The sequence below is a fragment of the Triturus cristatus genome, chromosome 7 (assembly GCF_964204655.1).
Source record: "Triturus cristatus chromosome 7, aTriCri1.1, whole genome shotgun sequence".
Classification (NCBI taxonomy): Eukaryota; Metazoa; Chordata; class Amphibia; order Caudata; family Salamandridae; genus Triturus; species Triturus cristatus.
The window spans coordinates 1,619,102,005-1,619,118,234 of NC_140590.1; the positions used below are offsets into that span (position 1 = coordinate 1,619,102,005).

General features: G+C 45.1%; 1 protein-coding gene across 1 annotated transcript in view; it reads right to left on the reverse strand.

Annotated features, from left to right (window-relative positions):
• Window positions 1-7,063: 7,063 nt before the first annotated feature.
• Window positions 7,064-16,230, reverse strand: part of SCRT2 (scratch family transcriptional repressor 2) — a 47,993-nt gene continuing 38,826 nt past the window's right edge. The window contains exon 2 of the mRNA XM_085619558.1: window positions 7,064-13,299. Coding sequence (XP_085475684.1) covers window positions 12,593-13,299 — 707 coding nt within the window. The 3' untranslated portion in view covers window positions 7,064-12,592. The remainder of the gene's footprint in view (window positions 13,300-16,230) is intronic.

The following is a 16,230-nucleotide window of genomic DNA, read 5'->3' on the forward strand; positions in this document are numbered from 1 at the left end:
CAGAAGGTTGTGCATTACATCTTTGGGCTGTAAGGTGCCCTATGTAACTAAAATGGTCAGGTCGACATGTTTCGCGCCTAGATGGTCAGAATGATCCTTGGCGCTTCCTCAGGACCAGTAAAAAGAAGTGTGTGCAGTGCTAAGTGAGAGTGCAGGTGTAGTATTATTATCCCCCGTATTTAGGGAGCGTGCTTGTGCTGTGTAACAACTCCAGCTGTGCCACAACTCAATCGTTGCTTCGCCCCTTAGAATACGACCTTGCGTCATATGGAGAGATGCTCCCTGGGCTGGGGTGCCGGTAACCCGTACACTTACGGGAGTTTCACAGCTTAACTGGTGCATCTTAGCACCTACCCGACCTGGCCCCCGCCCGAATGTCATTGTGTCATTGTGGTTTCTTTATCTGGTGGGTGTACACACATTGTTTTTTTGTTTTTGGGTTATCTTTGCTGTAGAAAGGGAGAGGATGTGTAGTAATGTAGTGGGCTGGTGGGTGGAATATAGAACGGTGTTGTGTTCCACGGTTCACTGTAGAGCCAGTGTTGTACCTGTGTCAGTTGCTTTGTGGCTGTCTTGGGAGGATATGGTTCCTTCATGCTGTTTCCAATATACTTATGTTAAGGTTTACTGCCACCTCCGTTCGGTTTCCTCTCTCAGGTGTCTCATCATCAAACCTCCTCAAACCCCCCTGCTTTAGGTACAAAACCAAGGGAGGAAAAACAGTAGCCACAATAGGAACAAAAGCCTGGAACCTCTTGCCAACACACCTGAGGTTGTTGAAAACAGAGACACAGTTTAGGAAGGCACTGAAAACTTGCATCTTCGGATCCTCAGACGAATTCTCTCTATCCCTTATATAGGGGTCCCTGTGGCTCCATTTCGACCTTCCTCCGACTAGCGCCAGGACGCTCCTTTAGGAGTGACAGCCCGCGCTTTATAAATGCAACAATCAAATCAAATCTCCTAAGCATTTAACACTTCAAAAATCAAAAGAAAGGGAGCAAGAGGGAGAGCTTACCCGTTGGTGTTTATAAACCATTGCTTGAAGGCTCGCTCACCTTTAAGTGTGTTTAGGTCATTTTCTCTCATGATAAGTCTCATATATTGAATTGTAAGTTCTTTGTCTCAGTCACCATCCTTTGTATGTCCTGTTATTTATTCACCAAGTTGTGTTGGTCTCGTGCTACAGTCCTCAGATACAGTGCGGTATTAAGACCGGCTTTATTTTGCTATCTTGGAGAAGTTGCCTGCTGACACTTGCTCAAAGCAAATGATCCTCATAAATTAGATTTGTTTTGATTTAACTCGTTTTCTCATTTTTATGTAATTTCTTGCTTTTAATACCACTTTATCATAAATATTTAGTTGGTCTTGATTGTTTTTATCATTCTACCTGTTACATTCTGTCTTCTCTTCCATTTTTTCTTTATCTCTTAGTTTTTTTCCTTCTTCCCTTTGTTTTCTTATTTTCCTGTTATTGTTTGATGCTTTTTTTACTGTTATGTTCTTTTAAAAATCTTTTTAACCAAATAAGGGTACCTCCTCATATCTAGCTGTCACCTCCAGAGGGGCAGGGTTTAATAAGCCGGTTTCACAGGCAATCACTGCACAAAATTTACTGTAGTTCTTTATACTTTGCACATCAAAAATCATTACTTCCTGGCCCTGGTACAAATCTTAAGTCTGTTCCTCTTTATGGTGGATCTCTAGATGACAGATGATATCCTAATAGGTTTGTCTTACTCATAATTTCTTTAAAGTTCTAATGCACCTGAAGAGAGCTGGGAGAAATCAGTGCAGATATGGCAGGTTTAGTTTCAAACTTTTTACAGTCTCTTTCTTAGACCTTGAGGGTCCCATCCCTGTGCCATTCATCACACACACCCTCACCTGCCTGGTGGGCGGAGTAAGACTACCTACCATAGTGCACGTCTGACATATGAGGTTTGTACCTCCTGGACTGACCACAGCCTGCTTATATAGAGAATAAATGCTCCCGATTCCACCCCTCCAACACAGCTCTTTGGGTCTAGCTAGCACTATATAAAACTCAAATAAATAAACTGTTTCTTACTACAGGGTGAGTGCTGGAAACCCTGACTTGTCTTCTCATACCATTGTGTTGGGTTGGTTGAGGTCTCTGTTGGGAAGATGCAACAGTCTGTGACGACCCTAGCCTCTTTACATGGAAACCCTACCCCTCCTCCTTGTCATGGAATCTCAGCCATTGTCAACCCTTTAATGTTACCGCTGGGCCCCCTAAGGGAGCCCGTGACACTGTGGTTAAACTCTATGCAAAAAGTGTCTGTTCTACAGCAGTGTGGAAGCTAGCACACTAACCCACTCCTCCATGCCGACAGTAGTGTAAGAAGGATGCCATGGGACCTGGTGCAAACAGTGCTTAATTTGAGCCAGTGGTTTCCGGTGCTTGGCACAGGACCTTAATTGGTTTCTGGTGCTTGGCACGGCACTTGATTGTCAACACGGCACTTCTGTCAGTCTGCCACATGGTGGCGCTACTCATCTAATTTAGAGATGAGCAGAACAATGGTTGTTTATGAATACAATTTACATAAAAAATTGCTAATACCTGCCTCTTCAACCGTTCCTATAGCTTTGGGAACCTGGAATAATCTGAACTGTTGCACTTACAGGCGAGAGAGAAATGGTTAGTAGTTGTTTTGGTACCGCCATTAACAGCAATGACGGGGGCAATGGGTGATGCAAGCTGCAGTCGCCTCCTGGTCAGGGCCCTGGCTCTTATTATTTTACAGATTAAGCACTGGGTGGAAGCAAGGAAAATTGCCTAGTTCACTGTTGTTGGGATAGCAAGCGAGAACATATTGTTAAGTCTCAATGGGCCCCACAGGGCTCAGGGCCACGGTGCATTGCACCTTCTGCACCAATGGTAGCGGTGCCCCTGCACACCAATGCCCCTATCACGGAAGCCAACGGTTGTGGCAGTGATCTCCATCAGGAACTTGACTGATTTTCTCGCTGTTTTTCCTTTTGGGCAGGGCTGGACTGGCCGTAGCGGGCACCGGGCATTTCCCCGGTGTGCGGCCAAGATGCGGGCCGGTCTTAGACCCATGGGGGGGCGTTTTTCTTACCGGGGCTGCAGTATCGGCCCCCAACCACAAAAGTGGCACAAACCTTTCCACTAGCACCTCCCACAACCATCCGACTGCCCCCCCCCCCCACGCTCCGATCATTGATCCTGAAGGATAAATGGACAGTACTCAGCTGACAATACCAGTGTAAACCAGACGGCCCACTGATGCAGCTTTGGGAGCTTTGAACTTTCCAAACTCCCTGAATGTAAAACAATACGGAAGGTTGTGAATCCATACATTTTGTAACTCTGCATACCCCTAATAATGGGTTCTTCATAATCCTTTCATAATAAACATATTTTTGCTTCGTTGTCATCACCTAGATTCGGTACATCCCACTGAATTAAGAAATGTTGATGGTTAGGCTTGGGTTTTAGGTGAGAATTAGATGTAGGTTAAGAGGTATTTAATCTATGGTAAGAGTAAGAGTTAGGGCACGGGTACGGGTGATGGCTGAGTTCGTAATAGGCTAGGACAAGAGTCGTAGTAAGGGTTAGACTACTGCCTGAGAATGTCTCTATTGCAATGGAATGAAACTGTTTTTTACTCAAGCTTGATTGAGGAAAGGAAGCTATTGGCTATTTCCTCCCTTGTTCCTAGTATATATTGTAAAAATGTATTTTAACTGATTGCCACACAAGGCAGTGATTGGGTAACCAGTATTTGAACATTTGTCTTGCTTCATAGGACTTTTTAGTCTGGTGAAGAGCAAGATGCACAAGACTTCCCATTCTGAGAGGGAGCGTAGCTTTCTGTTAGACTTGAAAAACATGGAGGAAAACAGGGAGAGGTCTTGGATTCGAGTTAACATTGAGGATACCTAGGGTTTGTGTAATGGTGAGATGAGGGAAAAGACAGGGTTATGGTGAACATTAAGGAAAGTTAGGTTTACGGTAATAGCTAAACATATAGGATTAGGGAAGAAGGACATGGAAGAGACAAGGTAAGTGTAAGAGTTAGGGTGATGGTTAACTTAAGGATAGTTAGATTTACAATAATAGTTACATGTAGAATTAGTGATATGGAAAGGGATAGGGTATGGATGAGAGTATTGGTTAGGGTTAACATTAAGTATAGTTCGGTTTAGGGTAATAATGAAATCGAGCATATGTTTCAAGATGGTTTGAAAAGCCAACATGGTAAATATTTTAAAGGTATGATTAGGTAGACAGGTAGTGGAAGAGAGAACATAAGAGTAGGTGTACAAATTAGGGATATGATTAAGGATAGTTAGGTTTAGGATATTAGGTAAATGTGGGAAGGGAAAGAGAAGAGACAGGTTAAAAGTATGTGTGATAGTTAGCATTAAGGATAGTTATGTTTAGGTGAGTTGTAAAAGGTAGGATAAGGGAAGAGATAGATACAGGGTGAGGATAAGGGTACGAGTTAGAGGTAACATTGAAGATAATTAGATTTAAGATAATAGTTTAACATAGGATTAGGGCGAATTAATGGGGAAGAGAGGACAAGAAAAAAGATGTCAAGGTTAGCATTGAGGCATAGGCAGGTTTAGGATAATAGTTAAAGACAGGGTTTGGGTTAAAGAAAGGGGATAGGGATAATGGTATGGTTTAGGGTTCAAATTAATGATAGTTAGGTCCAGGATAATAGATAAAGGTACAATGAGGGATAATGAAAGGACAAGGGACAGGGTCCCAAAAAGAATAGTTAGGTTTAGGTTGAAAGGTAATGAGACAGGTTAAGGTAAGGGTTAACATTAAGGTTAGTTAGTTTAGGTTAAGAGCTAACGGTAGGATTAGGGATAAGGGAATGGAAATTGATTACAGGTATGGGTTTTGGCTAGGGTTTGGGTTATCATTAAGGCTAGATAGGGTTTATATAATGATTAAAGCAGGGAAGAGAAAGGGAAGAAATGGAAGAGAAAGTGTAAGGTTGAGCAATACAAGGCTGTGATTATAATAAAATGCATTATTAATTGGAGAGAAAGGGAAGTTAGCTATCATGCATTCCTCTTCAAATTTGTGGGATATGTAAAGGAATAATAGTTTGATTACAAGTTGATTTTATTTCAATTAAATTCAAAAAGTGGGGTTTTACCTCATGCCTATTTACCTATTTCAACAGAAAACAATTTCAACCATGATTTTTTTCTCAGATCAGTTTTCGGTGGTATGCAACTGTTGAGGTGCAAATGCATTAAAATAGATTTTAAAGTTATGTTTGAAACAAATGTGAAATTCAGTGGATGTAAAAGTATAATATTCAAATACATCCCTTAGTGGTACTATTGACATGACACAGTTTATTTGTCTAACCAGTCAGGGTGGTGCCCTGAGTGGATGACCAGTCAAGCTAGTGACTGGGTAAATAATCAGGTTTCAAGGGACCATCTTGGTGGACAGCAATTTTTAGTTTGGGGAGGAGACAAGAGGCAGCGCGTTCCAGAGAAAGGCTTCCAATACTAAGAGGAACTATAGTCCTCTGCTGGCCTCATGAAAACCCAGGACAACCAGGGAGAAAGAGTCTATTGGGCAGTTAGGTTTTGTTGGGGGTTATGATTAGGGCTGGGCGTAGTTCGCGAAGTAGCACTTCGCGAAGCTACGCAAAGTGAAGTTCGCACTATGCGAGCTACGCGTAGCACTTTGCGAACTGCGTAGTACCTTGTTCGCACTGTGCCAGATGTCGTTTTCAATGATTGCACAGTGCGGACAAGCAACCGGCACTGTGCAATCATTGAAAATGGCATCTTGCACAGTGCGAGCTGTAGTTTTCTGCTGCTCGAGTAGATTTTTACTCGAGCTTCAGCTTTCTCAACGCGAACTGGTAGTTTCTCATCGCGAGCGGTCGCGAGCATACGCGACCACTCGCAATGAGAAACCTCACCTCCTCGTGTTGAGAATCTCGCCGGGAGGTTTATTTTCCATGCTCGCGATCGCCAACTTGAAGTTGCTGATCGCGAACAAGGAAAAAGTCTCGCCGGGATGTCATTTTGCTTGCTCGCGGTCGCCAACTTGACGTTGAGGACCGCGAGCAAGCAAAAAATTACCGCAGCACTACGCAACACTACGCTACGCGTGTTCGCACTGTGCTACGTGCAGTTCGCGTAGTGCGAAGTAGCGCGAACTTCGCAAACTACGCAAGCGTAGCGTAGTGCTTTGCCCAGGCTTAGTTATGATGAGATGTGGGGCAGATGGATGCTGCAGAGGTTCTTGTATTGGAATCTTCCTTGACCTGGGAGTAAGAGTAAGGCTCTAAGAGTTGGAAGATTTGGTCTCATCACCTCTGTGCGAGGCCTGCATAATGTGTCCATCAAAGATTGTTGAGGTGTCTGGTGGGTAGACCAAGAAAAATACTTTTATCAAATCTGTTGATCTGGATGGGATGGGATGATGCTGGCAATGGTCTATTTGTGAGGAAGTCTGTGGATGGGAGAAATATTTGAAGACTCTTCAGGTGGAATGTGAATTTTTGTCGATGTTGATAGAACTCTTAATCCACGAGAGGGTTTAGATGAAGGAAAAGTCAAGGGGCAGATTCACAAAGGGAAACTTACAATTTTTGCGTAGGTTTACTTCTTTTCGGTATTCACAAAGGTAAACTTAGACCAAAAGTCTAACTTGACTTCTTTTCAGTATTTACAAAGGTAGGTTGCTTCTAGTAAAGTTAGACTTGTGGTCTAAGTTTACCTTTGTGAATACCGAAAAGTCGTAAACTTGAACAAAAGTGTAAGTTTCCCTTTGTGAATCAGGCCCGAGGTCACTGGCAGAGCAGGTTGGCACAGGGCAATGGTCAATGGGTTCAAGAGTGGATTCTATTGAAAAGCTACAGCTTGCAATATATTTATTCAAGCTTTTGATTCGCCTTATTAGTTCCCAAAATTTCTTCGGCACAGGAAAGGTTAATACCATGAGCACCTTTTAGGAGGCGATGACTTGGGTATGGTGTAGAACATCACAAGAAGCAACAATGAGGACACGGATGACCGATCGAGCATTTATTTTCCCTGAAATGCATCACATTGAACACTGCAGGTAATAAGTTAGTCATATTCGTGTACAAAAGTTGGCAGATAAAAGACACATGCACTCTCATTATTGCTATTGTAGTTTCTTCCTATGTACAATATATAGAGCAGCACCCAGAAGCAGAGGAACCTCTCGGCTCCTTGTGAGGCTTTGTTCCCTTCACTTGGAAGGGTATTTATGTCTGGCAAAAGCAGATGTGTGTGCAAGTTGTATCTGCATATATATTAAAGATAATATGTAAGAAATGTGTGTTTGGTGGGTACGGGTGGTTTTGCGTGTGTGGGCACATATGCCCACGGCAACCAATCTGGAGCATCTATTGCCAAGAACATGTGTTGCTGATGTGTGCCTACGGTGACTGGTGTGTATTTGAATACAATTCTTAATCTACACATACAACACTAGCTAACATGTAAGGGAATCTGCGTAGATTAAATGAATGTGTTCTTGGGGTACATTTATGGAGTCAGCCATGCAAAGGTTAGTGATTGTTTGTGAGGAAGTTGTCAATGGAGTGTGCTTTTTGCATTTAGACACATTTTGGAAAGCCATAGCTTATTTGCATGTGGTTGGTCCCTGTCTGTAATGACACAATGCGAAAACAAATATATGATTGAATGCGCCTAGAACAATAGCCATTGGTTAAAGTTTATTTAACCACATCCACCCATCGATGTTTGACTCTCTCAATGAGAAACTCGAGGTGGTACAGGCATGCCCACATGTGGGCCCAACAGCTCCGTGTGCCACAGACACTCCGGTTGCACCTTGTATATGAGGCCTAGAAGTATTAAAACACGACTGGGACATGGCCTGGAAGTGGAAGCTTGACTGTCCAGTTGGGTAAAGTCCCAAGCCGGATTTATTTATGTTTGGTTTCCATCCCTAATGCCACAGTGAGGAAAAACCAATGGAAGAGAATGCTATCCAGATGAATCTACAGTGTTTAAGATTATTTCAAGCATTTCCACCCATCACTTTTTGTCTTTTTCAATGAGTTACCCTGTAGGTTTCCTGTGGCACTTGTGCAACAGATTGAGGGAGGTAGCCACATAGTACACTTCTGCGTGCTTCGCAGGTGGCACAGCGACGTGTATCTCACAGGTAGTGTATGCATGTGTACATCACAGGTGGAGCACTTCTGTATACCTTACAGGTATAGCAGCCTTCTGTGTAACACGAGAGGATCTCTGGCCACCACTATAGCTTATAATAAAGAGGATGCAGACCCCTGCCTTTGCTGGGAATGAACACCGGCATAGGCTGGAGGCTCCTACGCGTTGCACCATCATCGACTCTGGGCATCTCTGTGCCTGACACTAGTACATATTGAGTAACTCATTCTGCATGACGTCAGCGCAGCGTGTGAGAGCACCTGAGCCTGGCACCAGCCTCTCTGCGCCCCTAGCATATATGCTGGGCTCCTTCACGCTAACTCCAGCATAGACTAGCCAGAGGCTGAGAGCACCTGTGCATGATGAGCACAGATTGAAGGAAGTTGTCTCCTTGACAGTTGCAGTAACTGAGGGTGCCCCTCCCCCAACACTAGAAGTTGATTGCGCCCATCTTCCTAACACCAGCAGCCAGGGCCATCACAAGGGGGGAGGAGCCGGGGCTCTTTGCATTGAGCTCCACTCCTACGAGGGCCATTCGATGCCACCTGCAGAAGTATTTGCATATCACAAAAGCAGGCTCAGCTTGCTTGTGTGAGATGTTCATGATGAGGCAGGTGAAGTCAGCCACCACTAGGTGGCACCATATGCGGGAGGTGCCTTTAAATGTGTCCTATTCACACAGGTACATTTTGTCCTAAAAGTAATTTTACAACAGCATTTAGCTTTTTTATGCCTACTAGGAATTCACAAAGGGTTCTCTGGTGGGTGTAAATCTATTTACAGGAGTGGAGATCTCTGCCATGCATGCATAGGCCTCTGAGGCTGTAGATCCCATACAGGGGTTGGGAAGTGGGCTTTCCATAACTTGGTTTGCCTTGGAAGTTTGGGAACACCCATAAGCATGTATGTTTGAGACCATTTCCAAACTCCGGCCCTTCCCCTTTCCACTTTGGAAAGGGATGTAAACAGCTCCGGGAACACAAAGTGTGAAGCATTGCTGCTTTTGTTACTAGGGGCTGATATTGCAACTCCACTGCAAAACCGGCCCCCACCGCTGCAAAACCAGCCCCCACCGTTCCAGTCGCCCAAGAAAACGCCTGATGCCCACTAGGGCCAGTCAGAGCCTGTTGTAAATGTACTTCAAACAAGGGCTGGCATAACTCCCCTTCCAGGGTGGGAAGAAGAACGTATTATCCCGAGATTTGCTTGAGGTGTATAGAAAGGGTTTCCTCCACAGGGAAACGTATTCTCCCGACGGAGAAAAACATTGGATTTGCACAGGGGATTTCATTGCCGCTGTGCGCAGTTCTCTGCTATTGAGCTCTCTGTACTGCAGGAATAGGAACCCACGTGGAAAGTCGCACGACCTTCCCAGGAGAACGCCTGCTGCAGCTTTCCAGGCATAGAACTAGGAATGTGTTGTGACTAGAAACACAAGTAGGAAAAGTACATTGAGGTGGAAATCTCCACCCATACTCCTCCTACTTAGGCTGTGTTCCTCTCCCTGAACCAAGTACGTTTATGGCACCCTCTTCCCTAACCCTAGTGACTGGGGATCCCCTGTCCCTGAAACCAGCACAGAGTATGGGGTGTCCTTCCTAGGTTCGGGAGGGCCTCATTCATGCCAAACTTTCATGATCTCCTCATAAGTTTCATGCACGTACAATTATTCTAAATCGAACTAACGTAGGGAGTGCATACCCTGAAAATCTAGCATGAATCTGGCCCTCCTGGACTAACATTGGGTACCAGTCAGTTTTTCCATGGAGCAAATTTCCCCTGGTGCATCTACTTATGCATAGTTCTTATGTCAAAGAAGTGTGTACTCTGTCAGTAAGCATGTGTTAATGCATGTTTTCTGTCTGTGGGTGCATGGCAAAAGAAACTGTGGGCTGCCATCGGCTTCTCTTGTTCTGGACCTTGGGAAAGGGGGACACATGTTGCGGTGCTAGGATGGCTTACTTCGCTCTGTCTTAACAAATGCATAACACTTTCAAATAAATAATAAATAAAATAAATAAACACATATTAAATACACATTAATAAATAAAATCTTTCATGGCACCGGCTGAGGTGTTGTCTGGCGAGGAAGTGCCAAGGTGGAGTGGTCTGTGATTTGGAAGTGTGCCCTTGGGCTCATGTGTATCCAAAAGGGCATGGTTCTGTGGCATCTGCAGGTCCCCTTTCCCTGCCCACTCTTTGAAAATGCCCAGGAGTGGGTGCAGGAGGGAATGATCACAGGCCATAGGTCACGGGCCACAATGGGACACTCATGCAGGGCTGAGGAACTACCTGGGACCTACGATAGAGGGTTGTATGTCATGGGGTTGGAGTCTTAGTGAACATGACCCAGGGCACCGGAAGTTACCACGTTATTGCATTTGCATCCCAGTAAAAGATGCTTCAAGGGTCAACACCTTGCTACCCGAGTTCTAGAGGGGTCTGTTGATACTGTTTTTGCTTTACACCAAGGCTCTCCAAAATCGGTACTGGATGTCGATGCCAGATTTTTAAGATAACTACATTTATCTAAATGGGGATCTGCAAAAAATCTAGCATGAATCCGGCCCTCCAGGACCGACTTTGGAGAACCCTTCTTTACACATAAGGGGAGCTCATATGACCTGACGTCAGAAGGAGCACTTCCTCCCACCGAGTTATTTTACCCAACATTGACTAGGAGGGCATATTTCTAGTGTGTAATTTAAAACTACAATCCAGAAAAACCAACCTTGTAGGTATACATTCTCTGGTACAAGAGGCACCACAGGTGAGAGGCAGAGGGATGGGTGAGCCTAGAGTAAACCCAAGCAGGAATGACCCCATAAAATGCACAGGTAATAGCACTCTTCGATCATGCGGAGGCGACCTCGGACTGTGTCCAGATATGGAAGATAGACACCCTCCGGCAGTGCCCCATAGTTCTGATCACCTCACAGGGAACTCAGCAAACTTACAATGGATTCTGGAAGTGGAATTCTGTTCTGATGGAGGGAGTTACCTACAAGATAAAGTACATTCAATTACTCCACGTCTTTGTCTGAAAAGGCCCACTGGGTAGAACTGTTGATATGGGCATGAGAGGGGGGCACTGGGAGAGCTACAGTTTTCTTATTGCATATATAAGCTTTCATCCTCCACCACTAGCCCAATGTGGCAGAACAAACGTAAGCACCCCCTTGACCCCTAGGCTAGCAGAACATCCATGTGGAGGCAACCCTGCTCAGTCTACCACAGACACTCAAGTTTGGGGGTCTAGGAAGCTGCGATTTTGGATGGGGTTCCTCCCACGCACACCTTGACCCAGCCAGCCTACCTCAACACCTGGCACAGACCAACCTCGGTGGCACAACCTCGCGGACACCACAGGGCAAAATTGGCAACTTATAAAATAAATATTTGTCCCTACAGAAACAAACAGAATAAATAACATGGCGATTACAATGAGTTTTCGGTAAACACTGCGTTGCGCCGGCAGCAGGCCACTGGCGCGTGAGGCGGCCTGCTGACGCTTCCCTGAAGCTGGCGAAAGTCTGGAATACTGCTGCGGTGTCACAGTCCACGTGTTGTCAGCCCTGCAAGCTGCAGGGCATAGGAAGACTAGGGAAAAGAGTCATTTCTCAGAATGGAGGAGCAATACAATTGCATAAAATTTAGCAGAGGTTCCGTTGGTTGGTGGGTGGGTGGATGGGCTATAGTTTTAAAAGGAATGCAAGAATGTCCCGCCCCCCCGCCCACCCTCCGCAATACATAATCTAAATAGTCAACATGAGAAAATTATTCTGGCTTCTCTAAATATCGTGCCTATAACTATTTGCTATAAAATATTCTAGTTGGGGCCTTGCCACTTGAGCACACCCTGTCCATAGTGCCTCCCCCTAAGTATGAAACAGGAAGCCCCTTGCCCTGGACGAATGGCTACCTAAACCCCTTCCCTTGGCCGTTTCATATTCCTGGAGCACTTCTGTCAACAGAATTTCCAGCCTGAGGCCCTCCATCATGAGAACTTGCTGCCTTGACTGATGCATTTGCCAAAGGAGAGTCAGGGTCAAAAGAAGGAAGTGCTGAATTGTCCCACTGTAGAATACCTAAATGAGGTAAGGGTCCGGAAGAGGTCCAAAAAAGTGCTGTGAGAGGAGGGAAGTGTCCCGGGGTTCTGCATGCTCCTATGGGGTAGACCGGTGCAGAAAGGAGGCAGGATTCAGAAAGGACGGGTCAGGACTCACCCCAGTGCTCTGTCGCCCTAGGCCCAGGTACCCTGTGTCTAACGGAAAGGAGTAGGAACACTACCAGAGGGATGTGCTCTCTGAGTCCATCTGCCTGACCATTCCCCCATGCCCATCTCTCAAAACCAATGTCTTTTTTCTTATTGCATGCATTAATTCTCTTCAACGCACTCGTGCTCGGAGCCCTTGAAGCAGGCCGACTCGTAGTGCTTGTTTAGGTAAGACTTGAGGGCGAAGGTCTTCTCGCAGCGCTTGCACTTGTAGTGCTTGAAGGCCGAGTGGGTCTGCATGTGGGCGCGTAGATTAGAGCGGTCGGCGAAGGCCTTGCCGCAGTGCGCGCAGCCAAATGGCTTCTCACCAGTGTGCGAGCGCATGTGCCCCTGCAGTAGCCAGGGCCGACTGAAGGCCTTGCTACACACATCACACTTGTGCTTCAGGTTGTGCGTCAGTAGGTGCATGGCTAAGGCCGGCATGGACACATAGGTCTTGTTGCAGGTGGGACATTTGCGTGCCATCTTGCTGTCCAGGCTCCGGTGCGTTTGCTTGTGTCGGCTGAGGTTGGAGGATGTGGCATAGCTCTTCCCACATTCACTGCAGGCGTGCCTTTGGCTGCCACACCCTGGGCTCCTGCCTTGCCGCCTTGACCGCCCATCACTGATGAAGAAGGAGTCCATGGAGTAGCTGTCCGTGACAGCCGCCTCGCCACTGAAGTAGCCCGCCGAGAGGCTTGAGTGGGGGCTGTCCGGCTCGCTGAAGTCATCGTGCGGTGGCGTGTAGAGGGGGTCGGGGGATGGTGAGCGTAGAGCAGGCGCCTTCCCTTTCTTGTACGGGGTCGAGGTGATGCAGTGCTCAATATAACCTGTGGAAAGAGAGAGAGCATCATGGTGAGCACAGGATCACTTAAGAGACAGTCTGATCACTAACTCTAGATATATTAGAGGGACTATGGGGACTGGTTTACAAGGGAAATCAAGAGATTTTCCAAACAGGCCATTCACTCTCAAAGTGTGGTAAGTCTGGGGAGGTGCCAGAGTCTGTCAAGCAAGTGAATGGTCCTGCCCAATTCTGCACGCATGTTTATAGGCTCGTGCCTTGTGTGACATATTAGACCAGGATGTATATGATTTCTTAGAAAAACAAATTCATGGAATAACATTACTGAGAAACCATTTCACCTAACTGTTTTATAGAAATTTGAAGAATGAATGGTATTTACCATTTTATTGAAACCAATTGATAGAATGTCTTATTTCATAATTTGCTTTTGCATGCTTATTTTTTAAGGTGTAAATGTAAAATAAGGATTAGTTTCAGGTTTTACTTTGAGAAACATTTTTGTCACAGGTTTATATTTCAGTGCTTTACTTCAGGGGACATTATTTTGGATTTTAAATATTTTAATTAGTCAAAAAAAGTACTTTGGATGCTTTGATTTGCTGAATCCTCACCACCCTAAACAGCATCCATTCCTGACCTCCTCATAACCCCAAAACACCATCCATCTCCACACACTGAAAACCCCTCACCAGGCCTGCCCTTCACCAATCCCTAAACCCTAATAGCCAGTTCTACCCCTAAACTCCACTGGTCACTGAACCCTAAAAAACCCTCACTACACCCAAACTCCACTCATCCCCAAATTATAAACTCCAAACATCCCTGAATCCTAAACCCCCTTTCTATGTCTAATCCTGACCAATCCCAGCAGCCTTAAAACCTCTCACTACCTATAAATGTCACCCATCTCTAAACCCTAAAATACCCTCACCACCCCTAAGCACCACTTATCACTTGCCCCTAAAAAACCCTCACCACCCCTAAACTTCACCCATCCCAGAATTTTAAACATCTTTTTCTATATCTAAACCCCAGCCATACCTGAACCCTCAAGACCCCTAACCACCCTAAACTCCACCCTTCAGGAACCTTAAAGTTCTTTTTGCCCATAAATCTCACCCACTCCACTCATTCCTAACCCTAAAAATCTTTCACCACCCCTAAACTCTATCCACCACTGAATTTTAAAAAGTATCTCTGTCTACATGTTAACCCTAAAGCTCTCTCAAAGCCCTACATTCTAACATCCCTGAACCCTAACAAACCCCAAACTAAATCATCTGTTAACCCTAAAAGAAAACCTCACCAACCCCCTAAATTCCACTCATTTCTGATACCGAAAAAAACTCACCACCCATAAACGCTTCCCATTCATGGTTCCTAAAAATCATTGTTTCCGGTTCAGGGAAGACCTGGCTTGGCAGTTCGGGCTGGACTGTTCCCATGAGACACAGGCAGGGCCGGACTGGCTGTAGCGGGCACTGGGCATTTCCCCAGTGGGCCGCCAGGGTGTGGGCCGGTTTTGGCCACTGGGGGCCGTTTTTGTTACAGGGCCGTTTTTACAGCATACCTGCAAAATCGGCCCCTGTAACAAAATCGACCAAAACCTGCCCTGGCAAACAGCTAGTCCGTACCCCCGGCCGAGCACTTTGCCAGGGCCGGTGTTGGTTCCCAGTCCGGCCCTGAGCACAGGGTCAAGACTGATTTGCATATAGCTGGGTCTGAACTTAGGTGGCAAAGTGAACTAAAGAACGATGATGGATTCAACCCAGATCTGTGACCGGGGGCGAGTGTCTGAAAAGTCTCAGCACTCCGTCCATAATCTCCTTGTATTTGCCCGAAAAATCCTATTCAACCCTAAACCTCACCCATCCCTAAACTCTAAAAACCTTCATCACCCCTCAACATCACCCATCCCTGAACCCCTCACTAGCTCTAAACTCCAAGCAAGTGTAATGTAATTTTGGATTTTTCATTAAAATCATTTTAAAATGTTTCTATTAATTTTTTATTTTTTTTGTATTTCAGATTGTCTTTCCTTAAAATTAGTTTTCTGTGAAGTCATTTCCTCTGAACGGTTTCTCTGTTTTTGCTTTACCATTAAATCGTTTACATTTGTTAGACAGACTTGTGGCATTATAGCCAACAGAACCTTGCATACTGCAGTTCTTTATATTGAAGAGTAAAAAAACAAGTCCCAGAATGCAAATATTGCTGGCTGAAAACAAGGAATTGGCTTTAGTTAAGTGTTAACGCATGAAATGGGTCCGCATGGCAGCCTCCTACGTGTTCAGCCTGACTAGCCACCTTCACGTTGTTTTGTAAAAGCTGATCTTGTCTACAAGTCCTTCTAGAATACTCTAAATCAGAGATCTTAAAACGCCTCTTCACAGCGCCATTTTGAAAACTCTAAGGACAATCTACTGTCCCACCACAACAAGAAAGGCCTGGGTGTTGTAGAAGCGTTTTCAAATCACTGACTGCCATTGACAGCCCTGTGGATGTGCCCGTATAAGAAAGGCGTTAGCGACACCTATAGGTATCCTTTGGTAGTGAAGAATCTGCAGCTTGTCCAGATAGTAATACTGCACCAGACAACTCCATATTTATTACATGTACATATTTCACGAACATTTAATTTTTAACTAAGCTCCAACTTGTTTTTTTTGTTAAAGACAATATTTTTCCATACGCCCTCCAGATAATTCCCCGCTCATTAGATGAACCTACATATTTTTAATTTACACTTCATCGTTTTCGCAAAGGATATGCATTAAACAGATCTACAGATTCGTGCTTTAAAACAACTTCCACATCTTCACATTAAACAAATCCGCCCAAATTTACATTTGGTATTAAATTAATCTGAACGTTTAACTTGTTAATGGCGCAGCGGCGCACCCAATTGAGAAGCAAAAGCCAGTCAATGTACTAATCTATGTAGGCCAGTCTG